The 20,824-nt window shown below is 47.0% G+C and overlaps 1 protein-coding gene across 1 annotated transcript; it reads left to right on the top strand.

Moving 5' to 3' along the window:
* The first annotated feature begins 17,279 nt into the window (after window positions 1-17,279).
* Window positions 17,280-18,242, top strand: LOC144274943 (olfactory receptor 10A7-like). Its single transcript, XM_077834037.1, has one exon. It carries the CDS (start codon window positions 17,280-17,282, stop codon window positions 18,240-18,242), a length of 963 nt encoding a protein of 320 aa, XP_077690163.1.
* Window positions 18,243-20,824: the final 2,582 nt, after the last annotated feature.

A 20,824-nucleotide genomic window follows, 5' to 3' on the forward strand; every position in this document is an offset into this window, starting at 1 on the left:
GAACCAAAAAGCTTTTTTTTAAAAAAAAAAGACCCAGGAACATTTCAAGGGTTATAACTTTTGAATTTTTAAAATAAAAGTGAAGGACATTTTTAAATAAAAAATAGTTTCAAACTGAAAAATCAAAATGGTTTGTTTGGAAAGTGTCTAAATGAAATGCTTCGACTTTTTAAGAACTGGGGGGAGGGTCTGGACGTGAACAATTCAGCAGACTGGATACAAATTCGCAAACAGATCTCCTTCCCCATTCTCCAGGGCTGGGTCTCGATTCCTGTTTCTGGTTCCCTGGGCCTGGGCCCCGTCCCTGTCACACACTGCGGGGAGCTCAGATTCCTGGGAATCCTGCGGACTTCCAGCCTACTGGGAGGGATGAGTCAGCAGCTTCCTGAGGACGAGTTGCGAGTAGGCAAACACTTTCCCTCTACCTTTCCAAAACTCGCATAGGTATAGTGAGACCAGCACCCCCACCACTCCACGCACCATGAGACGATTCCAGGACGCTGGCTCTGAAACAAAAGAGAGAGAAGGCCCCATGACTAAGGGACTCCGTTAAATCATCCCACTGCTGCCATGAGGATCCCAGAAGATGAAGACGTTCCTGGGGTACAGGAAGAGCTGAGTTGGGTCGAGTGCACATGGGCAGCACTCAGAGCAGCGGGAATGAGATCTCCAGGCTCATTATCCCCATCGGCTGATGGAGGGAGAAAGGTGAGCCCGGCAAAGCAGCCCTGTTCCAGAGTCTGGGAACTGGGATTTTTAAGATGCTCCAAGATGGGGTCCCTCAGGTTCTTAAGGTTAGAGGGGACGGTTAGGATCATCTCCTCCAGCGTCTCCTGAAGCTTGGGAAGGGCTAGCCATGGTGGGAAGGGTGGGATTTGAAGATATATACAGGAAAATGGGGGGTGGGGTCACTAACACATTGCTGATGGGTGAGGGGCACGATTGGTTTCTTTGCCTTGAGGACGGGGCTCAGCTTTTAAAAGTTTTGGGAAGAATAATTTAGTCTGAGCCCTGGCATAACCCAGGCCAGAGAACGTCGCCTACTGATTCCTGCACCCAGTCCAGTGATTTATGGCACTGACTTGGCATTGAGAAGGATTTTATCATAGGGTTACATCCAGCTGCAGAAGAGAAAGGGCATTAGAAGCTGAAAGACCCCAGAAGTGGCTCTGGTTTTCTACTCAAAATAACCACCCGGGGCTGATTTTCCCCAGCCCAGTGCCTTGCAGTCATGCACCCAGTGCCTAGTGAATTTGGAGTGCAGGCAGGCTCCCAAATCCAGACAGTGGCACATCACATCGACTTTGTCCTCGTGTTAGGGACTGCCCTGAGCGCCCACCCTGCAAACACTTACGCACCTGAGCCCTCCCACTGCGATCCAAGACTACTCCTACAGATGGAGTTAAAGATGTGGTTAAAGTGTTTGCAGAGGTTCCAGAGAGCTGAGGCTCCATGTAAAAGGAACAATACTTCAGTTATTCCAATCTTGGGTTTATGAGATGCTCCTGCCCGCCCCCTCCCTTCACAGCTGAGTCTCCAACCCAGTGGAATTCTCCAAGGAACTTCCCACTCCGAGACCCTACACACTGTGTCCAGCGCTAGCTGTCCCTCTGGCCCAATCCCATGCTTCAGGACATAGTCTGAACACCACCGAGGTCAATAATTAATTCCCCACCTGCATTTACAGCATGGTAAAACTAGCCATGTATGTTACAGCGGGTTCTCGCTTTTCCTGGAAGCATCAGATATTGTCCCCTGGGCTGGACCAGACAGGACAGCAGCTTGAAATGCCCTGCGGCATTGACTTGAACTCAGACTGACCCTGTGGAAAACGGGCTCAGCCACCTGGACAATTAGGTAATCTTGGCGAGCTGTGAGATTTCAAACAAGTAGTATTTGAGTTTGGCTTGGCAATCCTGGGTCAGGGACTGACGTGAGGGGTTGGGAGACAATAAAGGGAAAGGGTCTGAGAAAGGGCGTTCCTTACAATAAATCGTTCAACCAGTCACTGTTGAAGTGAGATGCTTTACAGATGCTCACAGACAGGCTCTCCCACCAGCTAAGAATTTGGACACTCTGGCTCCCTGCTGGGACCAACTTTGCTATTCACTTGCAAACAGGGTGGATAAAAATCAATGATTTAAAAAAAAAAAAATCAAAAAAATTGGATTTTTTTGATAAAATGGTTTTTGCCCCTCAAAAATTTATCTAAAGATAGTTTTAATTAAGATTCATTCTAGCTCAAAGATCTCTCATCATGGAATAGGGAGGATAAATTCTAATTCTATAGTATGAGACAATATATTCATGTAATGTTTAAGAAAAGTTTTGTAAATGAGTTCCAATACTTCATGGATGAAGGACCCAATCTTATGGGGTTCCACAGGCTTCTGTATAGATTGTGTAGGTTAATCTTTCTATCTACCCAATGGGATTCAGTGCTCAGTCTAGAAGATACCATCAGAGATGCTTGATTTTGCAGTTCTCAAACTGTGGATTTGTGTCTCCAGAGGTAACATGCTTGTTAACAGCAAAAATGTTTTCAAATAAATAAATAAATATAGAGAGGTGATATACAGCCTGGCAAGAAAATCCTCCAAATATTAACGATTAACCTGTTGAATTGGAGATATTTATGAAGTCATTGCGAGGGGAATTATCTGCTTCAATAACCTTGGGTAAATGAAATAACCAAACAATCATTCATTTTCTGAGATAGCTGTAAAACTCATCTGAAAAGTTTTCAGAATAAATCACCCTTTAAAAATGTATAGTGTGTACCTTCTAAAAATGAAACCTACATCTATCTCTGAGTTGTGAAGAACATGTATTAAGGTTATAACAACCAACAAGAATACACTTTTATGTAGAAATCCATGATTAAATCGAGTCGTCCTGACTAGTGATTTAAATCAATTTGATTTAAAATCAAATCCACCCTGTTTTTGCTGACCAACAGGCAGTTCTGCTCCCCAGGCCCTTCCGGGGTGTCACTGCCCCAAACTCAGCTGTTAGAAAACCAGGAAATGCTCAGCTGAGATCTTCCCCATGTAACACTAGGAAAGAATCTTAGCACTACAGCGGAAAACGAACCACAGAGCTCTGCTAACCAGGAGGAGCTCAGTTATAGGTGCCGGTTCCCCCATATAACCTTAACTCTGTCCTCTTGGAATGCCACTTTATTGTATCTTGCAGAGTTTTGCCAACCCACAGCCTTCAAATCTCAGCAGGTTGCCTTAAAAATCATGAAATCTTTAAAAATAATAAATTTGTGGTGGGGTCTGCTTTTTCATCTTTTGAGTTTTGAGCCGGGGGTGGGGGTGGGGGTCGGGGAAGAGAAGGGAGCAGGGGAAGTCACTTTTTTCAAGTCGTCCTACATAAACCCCATATTTTGGTTTAAACAAATGGATGTGCTTATCACAGGACTCCAGTCTCTGGGGCTTTTAGAAAATCAAACACCAAATACCGTGAGATGCATGACAAAGATCGGGGAGTTGCCAACAGTGGGAATGAGGAATATTTGCCTAAGTCACAGGGAACTAATTGTAGGGAATCCTCTAATTAATGCATCGTTAGGCTCTTTAGCTCTTCCCCCTGTGGAGGTAGAGGCCATGGGTACCCCGGGAACATCAGTGGTCTTGTGCCTGAAGGTACCTCTCCCCTTGACAACCCTCCACTCCCCACCCATTGCACTTCATGCCATTCTGCTGCAGGGCAGCACAACGGGAAGCGTGCAATGCAATCATTCTCATGTCTTTCCATCCATTCTTGGTCCTGTAAGGACACTGAAGTGCCAGGCCTTCAGCAGCTGCAGTTAGAGCGGAGGGTCTCACACTCTTGTGCATCAGGCCACGTTTATAGAGCCCTGTGCGGGTACAACATTTGTTTCTGCACACGATCCACGGCTACAAAGCGGATCTCTGCAGATTTACAGGGCGCTGCCCATTTATGCCTGGATTTAGGAGCCGAACTCTGGGCATTATTTTGCAAAACCTGCTCAAGACTTTTAGAGCTCTTTCGTAGCAAACCATGGCGTTTTTTAAACCCCCGACATTCCATGACTGAGCAAAACATCTCCAGGAACATCAACAATGCTGGCTCGAAGAGAGGTAGGACTCTTCTTAAACAAAATGATTTTAAACGAACAACTTGCTACCACAAAGTTTGAGATATTTGCTGTGGCAGAACAAAGGGGGTTTTGATCTAAAAGAATGTGACCCCAAGCTTCTTACAATTCGTTCTACAGGCATGGGGCTTGTGCATTTTCTGCTGGGGCTTGGCCGGACAAAGAGCCAGAGCTCAGCCCTAACAATCAACCGGGAGAGCGGAGTCAGAGGTGAGGAAGGCCTGGGAAGATCCTGAGACAGGGAATGAAGGGGGGGCCCATCCACCTGCTCCTTCCTGTAGGTAGATCACAGAAAGATCTATTGGTGAGTGCTGGGATTTCCCTGCCATGAATGGGCAGCGTGCAATTAACAAGGGCTGCTTCTCATACTCACACACACACCCCCCATCACGCCATGCACACCTCTCACGCCGGCACCAGATCTGATTTCATCTCATGCATTTACACAGCACATCCCTGCAAGCAGATTATAACCCCCAGTGTCCACAACTCCAGTTAACTCTGCAGTGAGGACATGCTCCCCCCAGCCCCAAGACCTTAAAACCCAAGGTCTACTCCCCCTGCTCCAGAAGACACACGCTTCAAACCTGCCCCACCCCGCACCCCCAGTTCCCTAACCTGGGGCTTGCCAGGGGATTCTCTGCTTGTGATCAAGTGGGGCTGGCTGCATGCAAGGCGCTGGCCAATCCTCTCTGTCTCCAGCTGCTAAACTGCATTCAAAGAAAGTTTACAAAATAATCCCTCTCCCCCCTCCTCTGTATGTTCTTTCCATGCGCTCTTCCCTCCATCCCTATTCTCTGCGTCTCTAAGTTTCACCTGCTCAGCCAGCAGCTGGGGATTTGCAAATAAATAAATAAAAATAAAAAAACTGGACAAAAAAGCCCCCAAATATTTTTTGTAAAATCGACATGGGCAGGACCACCAGTGCTGGACCTAGCGGGGTTGCCGCCCCCCGCCCCCCCGGCTTGAAGCGGTTTCCATCCTATCCAGGGTTTACAGTTTGGCTCAGTGGCTCTCTGCCCCCTCACTGTACAAATTGTTCCAGAGCCCCTGGGCGGGACAGGGCCTGAAGAAAGGGGCATGCGGAGGTGTTGGGAACACATGGGCCCTGCAGCTGCCCCCCCGCCATGCACCCCTCCCCGCCCCAGCTCTACCTTCTCTAACCCCCAGACAACACACCTCCCCCTCCCCTTTTCTGCTTAGGACTCCAGCCCCACTGAACAGTCCAGAAGGGAGATGGAATCTCTTACCTGAAGTGCCATCCAAAAACCCAGAGGGGCGGGCTAGAAGGAAGAGCCCCAGAAACACCCCGACCCACGGCATGTCAGAGGCGCAAAAGGAACGGGCGAGATCGGCGGCAACTTCACCAGAAGCTAAGGCCAGCCCACCGTCACCTGACTCTATGAAAGCGCAGTAAGCTGGTAGTGTAAACGGTGCATGGGCAGTTCCACCAGAGGATCAACAGAGCCGGTTAGAGAGTCATTTAACAACTCTGGAATGGCTTTGCAATGGGAGGAGAGTTTTCCGAGCCATGCTTTGCTTCCTGAGGCGGTCAAGATTTGAGCTTTACTAGAGGATTGTACAGGATTCAGGCCTTCTCTAGTTCCTCGTTTGTCAGCCCCTTGCCCTAACACCCTGCCTGCCCTGGGTGCTCAGCTGAGCTCTCCCTCGCTGCACGGTGCAAAACCAGAACTATCCCATTACTCTCCCCTGCTGTGTCTCTCTCCCTCTCTCCCCTCAGGCCAGGCTGCTGCTGCCCCAGGGGAGCTCACTGTGCTGGGTCCCCAGGGCTGTTGCAGATGCTTCCTCCTGCTGGGGCTGGAGGCCCTGTTCAAGCTCCCCTTGGAGAGAAGCGCGCTGTGTTTTTTTTACTTTTTTTAAACTATTCACTTGATTTGCTGCTTCCAAAACCTTGGGGAAGTTTTAACCTAAGCTGGTAAAAATAAGCTTAGGGGTTTTTTTATGCAAGTCCCCACATCTGTACCCTAGAGTTCAGAGTGGGGAAGGAACCTTTACATGGTGGCAGAGCAGTGGAATTAACTTGAAAGCATTTTGAGATCAATTTGAGATTTTTTTGAACAAGAAGCACAAATTTTAAAAAGGAAATTTTCCTTTGGGCTCCTGGAAAGCAGGTTTTAAGCTGCAAACAGTTAGAGGATTTTTTGTCTCTGCTTGGGGGTCAGAGGAGAGACAAAAGGGAATTGTCTTTTGTGAGCTGGAGTTTTCTCGACCTAAAGGCAGGGTAGTTAACCTCCTGCAGGGAAATTCACAAATCTTCACAGACCTGAAGAAGTTTTTTTCTTTTACCTAAGAGCAACTAGAGGGGTTTTCTGTCTATTTGCCTGGAAACAAAGGTGTTAGGGGTTTTTTTAAGGATTTTTCTGTAGGCTGACAATCACTATCAGAGAACATAGGTATCCAGTTACAGCACAGCAAAATTTTACAAGCCAAGTTTTTTGTTTGTTTTATTTCTAACTCTCGGGTGTAAAGTTAGTTAAAAACAGAGAGGCAAACATGACAAAGCCCAAAACAAACAGCCAAAGAGGCTGCCCACAGGAGAGCTATGGAGGCAAAGGAAAAAGAAAGGAAGCATGCTGAGGAGGAAAGGGAGCTGCCCACAGGAGAGCTATGGAGGCAAGGGAAAAAGAAATGGAGGAAAAGAAAAAGAGAGGAAGCATACACTGGAGATGGAGAAGGCAAATGCTCAGCAGAATAGCAATCCTTCTCCAGGTACCACTTCCCATCCCAGGAAATTCCCCACCTACAAGGCAGGCGATGATACCGAGGCCTTCCTAGAAAACTTCGAAAGGGCCTGCCTTGGGTACAGCATCTCTACAGACCAATACATGGTAGAGCTGAGTCCGCAGCTCAGTGGACCCTTAGCTGAGGTGGCTGCTGAAATGCCTAAGGAACACATGAACCAGTATGAACTGTTTAAAACCAAGGTGAGAGTCAGAATTCGGCTAACACCTGAGCATTCCCGTCAGCAGTTCAGAGCCCTAAGTTGGAAACCAGACGTGCCATTTACCCGACATGCCTACCACATTGTGAAACATTGGGATGCCTGGATATCAGGAGCAAGTGTTAAATCTCCAGAAGATTTGCCCTGCCTAATGCAAATGGAGCAGTTCTTAGAGGGTGTTCCTGAGGAAATAGAAAGATACATCCTGGATGGGAAGCCCAAAACTGTAATCGAGGCTGGGGAGATTGGAGCCAAATGGGTGGAGGTGGCAGAAAAGAAAAAAAACTGGTCGCAGTTGGAGCGGAGACCAGAAAGGACAACCTCAGACCACACCCTACTACCGGGGGCAGCCGAAGGCCCCAACGACCCCCCAAAGAACCCTCCAGACACCTTATTGTCCCGTCACACCGTTCTCCAGCAACCCACCTCGCCCCAGTGATCAGTCAGCTGGACAATGTTTTAAATGTAACGAGCAGGGGCATGTGAAGGCCAACTGCCCCAAGAACCCCAACTGATTACAGTTCATTGCACTGGAATCACCCCAGAGGTCCTCAGGCCCAGATACCTCCCAGATACCCTTGGAGTGGAGGGAAACTGTGAGTGTGGGTGGGAAGAAGGTCACTGCGTGGAGGGACACCGGAGCACAAGTGTCAGCTATCCATGCTTCCTTAGTGGACCCCAATTTAATCGACCCAGAGATCCAAGTGACAATTCAACCGTTCAAGTCCAACTCTTTCAATTTGCCTACGGCCAAGTTGCCTGTCCAGTACAAGGGCTGGTCAGGAACATGGACTTTTGCAGTCTATGATGATTATCCCATCCCCATGCTGTTGGGGGAAGACTTGGCCAATCATGTGAAGCTAGCCAAGAGGGTGGGAATGGTCACCTGCAGCCAGGCTAAACAAGCCGTGATGCCTAGCTCTGTTCTGGAAACTTCTATCAGGACCCAGTCAGAGGTGATGGACCCGGACCCCAGGCCAATGTCTGCAACAGCAGTGGTGGATCCAGTCCCACAGACCCAGACAGAGCCAGAACCAGAACCGACCGAACAACCAGCACCAGACCCATTGCCAGCACTGAATACAGTACTTGCAACCCCAACACCAGAGGGCCCCACCAAACCTGAACCGGCAGCAGCCGAAAACCCACCAGAGGCTCAGCTGGAGCCTGAACCCGAACATAGTGCACCAGCGGAGAGCGGTTCACAGTCAACGGAAACAGCCCCATCCCCTACATTGCTTCCAGAGGGACCAAGCCTAGGTCCACAATCCAATGAGGACCTGATGTCTCCAACATCAAGGGAACAGTTCCAGACCGAACAGGAAGCAGAAGAAAGCCTCCAGAGAGCTTGGACAGCAGCACGGAGCAACCCCCACCACCTCTCAGCTCTTCTAATCGATCCAGGTTTGTTGTAGAAAGAGGACTTTTCTACAAGGAAACACTTTCTGGTGGACACCAGGAAGACTGGCATCCTCAGAGACAGTTGGTAGTTCCAACTAAGTACCGGGTAAAGCTCTTGAACTTCGCCCACGATCATCCTAGTGGCCATGCTGCGGTGAACAGGACCAAAGACCATTTGGGGAGGTCATTCCACTGGGAGGGAATGGGCAACAATGTTTCTACCTATGTCCAGTCTTGTGAGGTATGCCAAAGCGTGGGAAAACCTCAAGACCAGGCCAAAGCCCCTCTCCAACCACTCCCCATCACTGAAGTTCCATTTCAGTGAGTAGCTGTGGATATTCTGGGTCGTTTTCCGTAAAAGACACCCAGAGGAAAGCACTACATACTGATGTTCATGGCTTTTGCCACCCGATGGCCAGAAGCAGTAGCTCTCAGCAACACCAGGGCTCAAAGTCTGTGCCAGGCACGAGCAGACATTTTTGCCAGGGTAGTTTGACCCTCCGACATCCTCACAGGTGCAGGGACTAATTTCCTGGCAGGAACTATGGAAAGCCTTTGGAAAGCTCATGGGGTGAATCACTTGGTTGCCACTCCTTACCACCATCAAACAAATGGCATGGCGGAGAAGTTTAATGGAACTTTGAGGGCTATGATACTTAAATTCGTAAATGAGCACTCCAATGATTGAGACCTAGTGTTGCAACAGTTGCTCTTTGCCTACAGAGCTGTACCACATCCCAGTTTAGGGTTTTCACCATTTGAACTTGTATATGGCCATGAGGTTAAGGGGCCATTACAGTTGGTGAAGCAGCAATGGAAGGGGTTTACACCTTCTCCAGGAACTAACATTCTGGACTTTGTAACCAACCTACAAAACACCTTCCGAACCTCTTTAGCCCTTGCTAAAGAAAACCTACAGGATGCTCAAAAAGAGCAAAAAGCCTGGTGTGATACACATGCCAGAGAGCGTTCCTTCAAAGTAGGAGACCAGGTCATGGTCTTAAAGGCACTCCAGGCCCATAAAATGGAAGCATCATGAGTGGGAAGGGCCATTCACGGTCCAGGAGCACCTGGGAGCTGTTGATTATCTCATGGAATTCTCCATCTCCAACCGAAAGCCTAAGGTGTACCATATTAATTCTCTAAAGCCCTTTTATTTCAGAGAATTAAAGGTTTGTCAGTTTACAGCCCAGGGAGGAGACGACGCTGAGTGGCCTGAAGGTGTCTACTACGAAGGGAAAAGTGCTGGTGGTGTTGAAGAGGTGAACCTCTCCATGACCCTTGGGCATATGCAGCGACAGCAGATAGGAGCTGTGCACTAGTTACACACCAACATTCTCAGCCATCCCAGGACTGACTGAACGGGCATACCACTCCATTGACACAGGTAATGCTCACCCAATTAGGGTCCAACCTTACCGGGTGTCTCCTCAAGATAAAACTGCTATAGAATGGGAGATCCAGGATATGCTACAGATGGGGGTAATCCGCCCCTCTGGCAGTGCCTGGGCATCTCCAGTGGTTCTAGTTCCCAAACCAGATGGGGAGATACGTTTTTGCGTGGACTACCGTAAGCTAAATGCTGTAACTCGCCCAGACAACTATCCAATGCCACGCACAGATGAACTATTAGAGAAACTGGGACGGGCCCAGTTCATCTCTACCATAGACTTAACCAAGGGGTACTAGCAGGTACCGCCAGATGAATCTGCCAAGGAAAGGTCAGCCTTCACCACACATCTCGGGCTGTATGAATTTAAGGTACTCCCTTTCGGGCTGCGAAATGCACCCGCCACCTTCCAAAGACTTGTAGATGGTCTCCTAGCAGGATTAGGAGACTATGCAATTGCCTACCTTGACGATGTGGCCATATTTTCGGATTCATGGACAGAACACCTGGAACATCTACAAAAAGTTTTTGAGCGCCTAAGGGAGGCAGGACTAACTGTTAAGGCTAAGAAGTGTCAAATAGGCCTAAACAGAGTGACTCACCTTGGACACCAGGTGGGTCAAGGAACTATCAACCCCCTACAGGCCAAAGTGGATGCTATCCAAAAATGGCCTGTCCCAAAGTCAAAGAAACAGGTCCAATCCTTCTTAGGTTTGGCCGGATATTACAGGCGATTTGTACCCTAATACAGCCAAATTGCCGCCCCACTGACAGACCTAACCAAAAAGGAACAGCCAAATGCCGTTCAGTGGACCAAAGAGTGTCAGAAGGCCTTTAACCAGCTTAAAGCGACACTCATGTCTGACCCTGTACTAAGGGCCCCAGACTTTGACAAACCATTCCTAGTAACCACAGATGCATCCTAGCGTGGTGTGGGAGCAGTTTTAATGCAAGAAGGACCGGATCAAGAATTCCACTCTGTAGTGTTTCTCAGCAAGAAGCTGTCTGAGAGGGAAAGCAACTGGTCAGTCAGTGAAAAAGTATGTTACGCCATTGTCTATGCTCTGGAAAAGCTACTCCCATATGTTTGGGGACGGCGTTTCCACCTGCAAACCGACCATGCTGCGCTACAGTGGCTTCATACCGCCACGGGAAATAACAAAAGCATATTCGGTGGAGTTTAGCTCTCCAAGATTTTGATTTCGACATCCAACACATCTCAGGAGCTTCTAACAAAGTGGCTGATGCACTCTCCCATGAAAGTTTCCCAGAATCAACTGGTTAAAATCGTCCTTGACATGTGGAAAATATTGTTAGTCTTTTTATACTTGGTAGTACATTTAGAGGTGCATGTGTCTTATTAACTATGTTTTCTCCTAGAGCTCCAGGAAGAAATCACAGCCAGCGTTTCACCCTATCTGTGATTTGGGGGGCATGTCATAAATATAAAGGGAAGGGTAAATACCTTTAAAATCCCTCCTGGCCAGAGGAAAAACCCTTTCACCTGTAAAGGGTTAAGAAGCTAGGATAACCTCGCTGGCACCTGACCAAAATGACCAATGAGGAGACAAGATACTTTCAAAGCTGGAGCGGGGGAGAAACAAAGGTTCTCTCCATCTGTGTGATGTTTTTGCCGGGAACAGAAAAGGAATGGAGTCTAAGAACTTAGTAAGTAATCTAGCTAGATATGCGTTAGATTCTGTTTTGTTTAAATGGCTGATAAAATAAGCTGTGCTGAAGGGAATGTATATTCATAGAATCATAGAATATCAGTGTTGCAAAGGACCTCAGGAGGTCATCTAGTCCAACCCCCTGCTCAAAGCAGGACCAATTCCCAGTCAATCAATATTCCTGTTTTTGTGTTTTGCTGAGAGGGATTCTCTGTTTTGAATCTGATTACCCTGTAAGGTATTTACCATCCTGATTTTACAGAGGTGATTTTTACTTTTTCTTCAATTAAAATTCTTCTTTTAAGAACCTGATTGGGTTTTCATTGTTCTTAAGATCCAAGGGTTTGGGTCTGTGTTCACCTATGCAAATTGGTGAGGATTTTTATCAAGGCTTCCCCAGGAAGGGGGGTGTAGGGTTTGGGAGGATTTTTTGGGGGGAAAGACATTTCCAAGCAGGCTCTTTCCCTGTTATATATTTATTAGACGCTTGATGGTGGCAGCAATAAAGTCCAAGGGCAAAAGGTAAAATAGTTTGTACCTTGGGGAAGTTTTAACCTAGGCTGGTAAAAATAAGCTTAGGGGGTTTATCATGCAGGTCCCCACATCTGTACCCTAGAATTCAGAGTGGGGAAGGAACCTTGACACAGGAGCATGAATGTGCTTTGTGAATATTAGAGGAACAAGGTGGGTGAGGTAATATCTTTTATTGGACCAACTCCTGTTGGTGAATGAGAGAAGCTTTTGAGCTACACAGAGCTCTTCTTCAGGTGAATATTAAGAGTTTTAGCCTCTCCTTCCCACTGCAGCGCCAGTCAGTGTTCATAGCACCTTTTCACAGAGATGGAGCATGAGATTCATGACTTGTGACAGGTCCTCAGTTGAGAAACTGTCCCAATGACAGAAATGGAGCTACCTTGATTTACACCAGCTGAGGATCTGGCTCAGTGTGTGCCCCAATGGGTGGTGAGTAGTGATAGAGTTTTACTAACCCAGATCACACATGCCAGATTGTTTCTAGACTCTGAGTTTAGGGACAGCATCTTTTCCCCCCTCCCCCGCCCCACCCCAGGGCCTTTCCTGTTCGTGTATTACCATCCCACACTCATTATGGAGTGGGGAGGGTCACTCCCCAGTTAGGGTTGCACATCAGCCTGGTTTTACCCCTTCCTAAGATCCACCCTCCAAAGAACTGTATTTTATGACTGCTACATAGCTACTGTTGGGAAACAGAAAAGGCACTGCCAGTCCCCCACCACGTTCCCATCACCACCACAGGCACTAAAAGGGAGAATTTACTCCACTTCATAATTTATGGCATGAACTGATCTCTTGTGAGGGGGTGAAAATTATTCCTTCTCCTACAGGGCACTGAAATGCTGAATATACCAGGATATATTGTTAGAATTCATGGAAAGAAATCTAACACAGGACGGTGCCTAAGAGCTCTAGACCACATTGAAAAATCTCAGTCCAAGATTTGAGTTGATGTTTGATTTTGACTCATAAGACATGGCATGATTCTGGCCATTGCCAGAAGTGAAATACACCATTTAAGCATCATTGTTAAGCTCTGGTATGTCAGATAGACAGAGAAATGATCTGATCTGTGATATCAGTATGTGGCTACGAGACAAATGGGCTGTTATAGTAGTCACTGGTATCCGTGTCGAACACCCTCTTCCCCCTCAGAGCAATGTTCTGTCCTCAGACTCAGTTTCCTGGCACTTTGCTCTGAAATCTAAATTTAGTCTTAAAATTTCAGCCTGTAACCAGGAGAGGAAGGGGAGTTTCTGAATATTTATGGAATTAATTCATGAGATTTGATTAACTTTTAACTCTGTGTCCTTCCAATTCAGTCGCACAGATTTATTGTTCCTAGACACAACCAATGGCAGACTGCAGAAACCAAACAGCCATCACTGAATTCTTCCTCCTGGGATTCGGGGATCTCCCTGACCTGCAAATTCTTCTCTTCCTGATGTTCCTAGTGATCTACATGGTAACCGTGGTTGGGAACACCCTCATTGTGGTGCTCGTTGTGGCTGACCAGCATCTTCACAGCCCCATGTACTTCTTTCTGGGGAATTTGTCCTGCGTAGAGACCTACTACACCTCAGCCATCGTGCCCCGGATGCTGGCCAGTCTCCTGACTGGGGACAAAACCATCTCAGTCAGTGGCTGCATCATACAACTGTATTTCTTTGGTTCTCTGGTGGCTACAGAATGCTATCTCCTAGCAGCGATGTCTTATGATCGGTATTTAGCGATATGTAAACCACTGCACTGTTCAACTCTTATGAATACTGGGTTTTTCCTCCAGTTGGTTGCTGGGTCCTGGTTAAAGCTTGTTTGGCTAGTACTATCTTTGTTTTATTCCTATCACAGTTAACATTCTGTGGCCCGAATGACATTGACCATTTCTATTGTGATGTCATCCCACCTATAGAGCTCTCCTGCAGTGACACACACTGGTTACAGAGTAACAGCCGTGTTAGTCTGTATTCGCAAAAAGAAAAAGAGTACTTGTGGCACCTTAGAGACTAACCAATTTATTTGAGCATGAGCTTTCGTGAGCTACAGCTCACTTCATCGGATGAATACCGTGGAAACTGCAGCAGACTTTATATATACACAGAGAATATGAAACAATACCTCCTCCCACCCCACTGTCCTGCTGGTAATAGCTTATATAAAGTGATCACCCTGCCTCCATTGCTACTAACCCTGACATCCTACGTGTGTATCATTGCCAGCATCCAGAATCCCCTCCACCACCAGTAGGCAAAAGGCCTTTTCCACCTGCTCCTCTCATCTCATTGTGGTGACAATTTTCTATGGAACCCTAATGATTGTCTACATGCTACCGAAAAGTGATACACTGAGAGACCTAAACAAAGTGCTCCCTCTTTGCTACATGGTCCTGACTCCCCTGGTCCTTCCTCATCTACAGCCTGAGAAACAGAGAGGTCAAGGAAGCTTTGAGGAAAGCATTCAGTAAATGTGGCTTTTGCAAAAACGTGCAGAGACTCTGAGATAAAAACTTAGCTTTGAAAACCTCAGGCTGTCTGGGTGATTTCAGCAATCATCCCCCATTAAAATTAAGTTGAAAAGTCCTAGTGAAAATCTCAGCACTCAGTGTTGTCCATCTCAGTGGAAGGACCAGGGAGGGAGGTGGCCATAACCATGTTCCCATCATGGAGTTATGGGCACTAGGCAGAATGGAGACAAAATTGTAACCAATTGTTTAGATCTTTAGAAAAGCCATTCGTGATCAAAATAAATGTTTGGACAATAAAAATAGTAACTCCTTGTGCAGCTGAGATGGGAACGTAAGGCTGGGTTCAGCGAAAAGCCATGAGGACAGTTAAAGGATTGGAAGACTCAAGGAGTTCAATCAGTTCAGTTTAACAAGGAGCAGGTTAAGGGGCGAACTGATCACAGTCTGTAAGTAACCATATGGGGACCAGAAATGTGATAAGGGTGGGCTCATCAATCTAGCAGAGAAAGGTATAACAAGGGTTAAGAGCTGGAAGTTGAAGCTAGACAAATTCATACGAGAAATAAGGCACAGTTTTTATCAGGGAGGGTAATTAACCACTGGAACAATTTACAAAGAGTCATGGTGGATTTCCCATCAGTGGAAATTTTAAAATCAGGATTGGATGTTTTTTCTGAAGCATCTGCTCTAGTGTAAACAGGAATTAATTCAGGGAAGTCTTACGGCCTTTGTTTCACAGCGATGCAGTCTAGATGATCCCAGGGACCCTTCTGGCCTTGGAATCTATGAATAAGTGGGGAGAGATTCTGATTGGGGTGTCAGACTATCCGAGAGGCCGGGGTTGCAGGGGGCAACCTGCCTCATTGTTTTTTGGGGGTACCTGGGTTAAGTGGAACCTGCTTAAACTGGCAAGGAAAGGCAGTGTTTAGATAGACAAATCGTCTCATGCCATTTGAAGTCATCACGTATTGGGGTGCTTTAGCTCCTACTGAACCGAAACAATACCCTCAAAGTTATCCAGATCTACGCTCCCACAAGTGCATGCGAAGATGAGGATATGGAAGGATTCTATCAGGAGCTGGAGGAAACCCTCACTCAGAGTTCCACATAAAGGATTGCGATGGGAGATTTTAACGCCAAGGTTGGAAGAGGGAGAGAGGACGAAAAGTTCATAGGTATCGGAGAATGAAACGTGCGAGAACGACTAGATATACTGGCAGAGACGAGGAGAATGTTCATTGGTAACACCTGGTTCCGAAAGAAGGCCAACAGAAGATGGACTCGGATCGCACCAAATGCGAAGACAAAGAATGAAATCGATTACTTCCTGATCGATAGACGACGCTTCCTGCAGGATATTTCAGTAGTGCCATCGTTCAACACCGGAAGCGGCCATCGCCTGCTGAGAGCCAGACTCATGTTCACTGTGAAGGTGGAGAAAAAGGCACTGTGTACGGCGAACAGAAGGCACCAACCGGTAGCTTTCGACGAGGCAACCCTGAAGGAAAACATTTCCAGTGAAGACTGGAGCCTCCTGGACGACTGCGATGAGGATTCTGAGAACTTCAGCAAGAGACTGAAATGGTGCGTGAAATCAGACAATGTGTGCCTAGGATTTTATTGTTTTAACCCTGTTTCCCTCTGCTAGGTATGTTTCTGTGAACCAACCAGTCACACCTGTTTTTGAAGAGGCCATCCTGAGTCACTAGAGGTTCACACTGGTCACAAGGTCCCAGAGAGGATTCCATAGCAGGGGACAAAGCCAGTTGTAGCTGCTGGAGATGAATACGGATGGTGAAACAGGGACGCTGTAGCCTGCAGGCACACGGCACCCATTCTATATACATGGGAGATAGAGAGATGGATATACAGTTGAATACTTAAGGAGAGAGAGAGAGAATAGAAAAATCAGTGAAATAAAAGTTTTAACTTTCCTACCAATATTGGTTGGAATTTTCTAAGTGCCTTAATGGATTTAGGTGCCCAACTCGTCAAGAGGAGCGGGTGCCTAACTCCTGTAGAGTACTATCGAAGTCTCAGCCTTAATAGTCCAAGAATTCATGTTACAGGGAGAGAATTCCCAGCACAATTTAACAACATTTTCAGGTTCCACAACTTATATAATGGAAAAGGTTTTCAACTCTTATTAATATTTGCTAACGGTAGTAAATCTGGCTCTTCCTGTTGGGAATTTTTGATATTTTGGAACTGTGTAACAATGTGAAAGAATCACAGAGGTACATTCATAGATTTATAGATTGGAAAGCCACAAAAGACCATTAGATCCTCTAGTTTGGTGTCCAACACTAGATTTATTGATTGATTGATTTGGTTTATACAAAAATATGAAGACTTTCTCAGTAATGGTATCCCACATTTGGACAAAGCTTTGTCATGAGAAGAGATATGAGATGATGTGAATCAAACTATGTGTGTCTAAATGGCTGCCCATTATGGTGGGCTCTCAGACCCTTCAACATAGCAACTGGGTTCCTGGTCCAATTCGAGAGATGTTGATATTTTGTTAAATCTGCTGCATAAAACTTACGATAATATATCCAAAGAGTCAACATGCCAGCCAGCTCTGTTCCTGCAACTCCATTATCAAACCAGGGGGCTTCCTTCCCCCCCAACTTCTTCTTTGCTGGGTTAAATCTTAAGTATGTTTTTGCCAATCATCTCCAAGACGTATTTTTCTCTTCCTCACTTTTTATCCTTCCTAGATACACCCCATGGCAAACACAGAAGGGAGGAATCAAACGTCCATCACAGAATTCGTCCTCCTGGGATTCAGGGATCTTCCTGAACTGCTGGCCCTACTCTTCCTGCTGTTTCTAGTGATCTACGTTGTGACCTTGGCCGGGAACATCCTCATTGTTGCGCTAGTTCTGGCTGATCGGCGCTTTCACACCCCCATGTACTTCTTCCTGAGGAACTTGTCCTGCTTGGAGACCTGCTACACCTCCACCCTCCTGCCCAGGGTACTGGCCAGTTTCCTGACAGGGGACAATACCATTTCTGTTAGTGGTTGTATGACACAATTTTATTTTGTTAGTTTCTTTGCTGCTGCAGAATGCTATCTGCTAGCAGTGATGTCATATGATCTGTACTTGGCGATATGCAAACCGCTCCATTATGCGGCCCTCATGAATACCAGGTTCTGCCTGTCGTTAGCAGCTGGGTCTTGGATAAATGGATTTCTGGCTGGTAACATAGTAATAGTTCTAATGTTACAATTAACTTTCTGTGGCCCCAATAAAATCGATCATTTCTGCTGTGAATCCACAGAAATGTTAAATCTCTGCTGCAATGGCACCAACCAGATAGAGCTTGTCATTACCATCCTGGCTGCTATATTCACTCTGCCTCCATTTGTATTAACCATGATGTCCTACGTGTGTATCATCTTCACCATCCTGAGAATCCCTTCCACCGCCGGGAGGCAAAAGGCATTTTCTACCTGCTCCTCTCACCTCATTGTGGTGGCCATTTTCTGTGGGACCCTAATCACTGTGTACCTGCTACCAAAACCCAACACACTGAGAGATCTGAACAAAGTGTTCTTCATCTGCTACGCAATTCTGACTCCTATGGCCAATCCCTTCATATACAGCCTGATTAACCACGAGGTCAAGGAAGCCCTGAAAAAAACTGTCAGTAAGTGTCTAGATTTTATGAGAATTCAGAAACTTTAATCCCTTAAGGCAAGATGGTGTAATACTTATTATTGTGGATCTTATTTCTCACTCCATTTTTGGTGATATGCGCTTATAACATTTTGAGGATGTGCAAAGTTTTGAAAGTATAAGAGGAATCAATACCAGGACTGTTGGAGTAAAACTGAGCTGTATTTTACTTGCTGAATGTGGGTAGATATCTCGATTAATTCCATACACTAGAATGACTTAGGGCTAGATCTACGAAGGGACTTAGGTGTTGCAATGAGTAAGTTTTAGTGCCACACCAGCCAGTGGGAACCTATACGGTGCATGGGGAGCCAGGCTCCCTATACGGTGCGTGGGGAGAAGTAGGCAGCTAAGAAAGGGATCCCCAGAGATCAGCATGTGGAGCAAGGAGCTGCCTCACCTAGCCAAGAGGAAAATCAGTTAGAGTGTTGCCTAAGCCCCATCTCTCCCATGGAGTTCGACACTGCCTCTGCTTGGGATTTTCAGCTGGGAACCCCAAGGGGGAGGGGTGAACTCACCAGGCTGTTGGAGACTCAGGTTCAGTCCCCCCGACTAATACAGAGCAGGGATATGACTGTGGGTTCCCCCACCCCAGGCGAGTGTCCTAGCCACTGGACGGCAGAGTCCTCCTCTGGCCCAATGCATGTTTAATTAGTTTTACACAGTGGAACAATGTCCTCAGGAGACTCTGAGGGAGCCCCAGACCTGATTGCCCTCCATTCCAGTGCACGGGGAACTCACCCGAGAAGAGGGAAACCCAAGTTTAAATGGCTCCTCTTTTGGGGGGGGAGGAGGGAATTGGACCTGTCTCCCCCACATCCTGGCTGAATGCCCTAGCCACTGGGATCAGGGTTATAATGGAGGCTTCATGCCCCTCAGCCACTTTGGCTGGGGATAGGCATGCTGGGAGCATGCCTACCGGATTGAGCCCTGCAGGTGAGACAGGCAGGGCCACGTCTAGCTTGAGGCTCCTGTGGGGGTGAGGTCTGAGATGAGTGTCTAGACTGAGGGGGCTGTGCATATGTTCACTGGCAGAGACTGGCTCCTACAGGCCTTTAGTGGCAGAGATTTAGCCACCTATGACATCAGGTGTCAGCTGAGCCGGTGTTTTGAGGCTCTCAGTGGTGCCTAAATGCTGGCCCTAGGCACCTGAGTCCCTTTGTGGACCTAGCTCTGAAAACCCAACTTCCGAAGTGACGGATGCTCTTCGGCCCCTGGCCCCTCAATGAGATTTGTGTTCCTGTGTCACCAAGGTCGCTTGAGGCCAGATGTACTTAAAGGTATTGAGGTGCCTAGTGGGATTTTCAAAAGCATCCAGGTGCAGAACATGCCAAAAATGGGTTTAAGCCCCAAGATGCTGCTGAAAGTCCTATTGGAGTCTAAATACATTTTAAAATGTATCAGTGAAATCCTTGCTGATCTTAAGCACAAAAAAGAAGCTTACAAGAAGTGGAAGATTGAACAAATGACCAGGGAAGATTATAAAAATATTGCTCGGGCATGTAGGAGTGAAATCAGGAAGGCGAAATGACACCTGGAGTTGCAGCTAGCAAGAGATGTTAAGAGTAACAAGAAGGGTTTCTTCAGGTATATTAGCAAGAAGAAGAAAGTCAAGGAAAGTCTGGGCCCCTTACTGAATGAGGGAGGCAACCTAGTGACAGAGGATGTGGAAAAAGCTAATGTACTCAATGCTTTTTTTGCCTCTGTCTTCATGAACAAGGTCAGCTCCCAGACTGCTGCACTAGGCAGCACAGCATGGGGAGGAGGTGACCAGCCCTCTGTGGAGAAAGAAGTGGTTCGGGACTATTTAGAAAAGCTGTACGTGCACAAGTCCATGGGGCCGGATGCGTTGCATCCGAGAGTGCTAAAGGAGTTAGCAGATGTGATTGCAGAGCCATTGGCCGTTCTCTTTGAAAACTCATGGCGATTGGGGGAAGTCCCGGACGACTGGAAAAAGGCTAATGTAGTGCCCATCTTTAAAAGAGGGAAGAAGGAGGATCCTGGGAACTACAGGCCGGTCAGCCTCATCTCAGTCCCCGGAAAAATCATGGAGCAGGTCCTCAAGGAATCAATTGTGAATCACTTAGAGGATAGGAAAGTGATCAGGAACAGTCAGCATGGATTCACCAAGGGCAAGTCATGCCTGACTAATCTAATTGCCTTCTATGATGAGATAACTGGTTCTGTGGATGAGGGAAAAGCAGTGGACGTGTTGTTCCTTGACTTTAGCAAAGCTTTTGACATGGTCTCCCACAGTATTCTTGCCAGCAAGTTCAAGAAGTATGGGCTGGATGAATGGACTATAAGGTGGGTAGAAAGTTGGCTAGATTGTCAGGCTCAATGGGTAGTGATCAAAGGCTCCATGTCTAGTTGGCAGCCGGTATCAAGTGGAGTGCGCCAAGGGTTGGTCCTGGGGCCTTTTTTGTTCAATATCTTCATAAATGATCTGGAGGATGGTGTGGATTGCACCCTCAGCAAGTTTGCAGATGACACTAAACTGGGAGGAGAGGTAGATACGCTGGAGGGTAGGGATAGGATACAGAGGGACCTAGACAAATTGGAGCATTGGGCCAAAAGAAATCTGATGAGGT

Source organism: Eretmochelys imbricata, chromosome 14 (assembly GCF_965152235.1).
Source record: "Eretmochelys imbricata isolate rEreImb1 chromosome 14, rEreImb1.hap1, whole genome shotgun sequence".
Taxonomy (NCBI): Eukaryota; Metazoa; Chordata; order Testudines; family Cheloniidae; genus Eretmochelys; species Eretmochelys imbricata.

What these genes read in the sequence shown, in the direction of transcription:
- LOC144274943 (XM_077834037.1), top strand. Translation starts at nt 17,280, where the DNA reads ATGGCAAACACAGAAGGGAGGAATCAAACGTCCATCACAGAATTCGTC.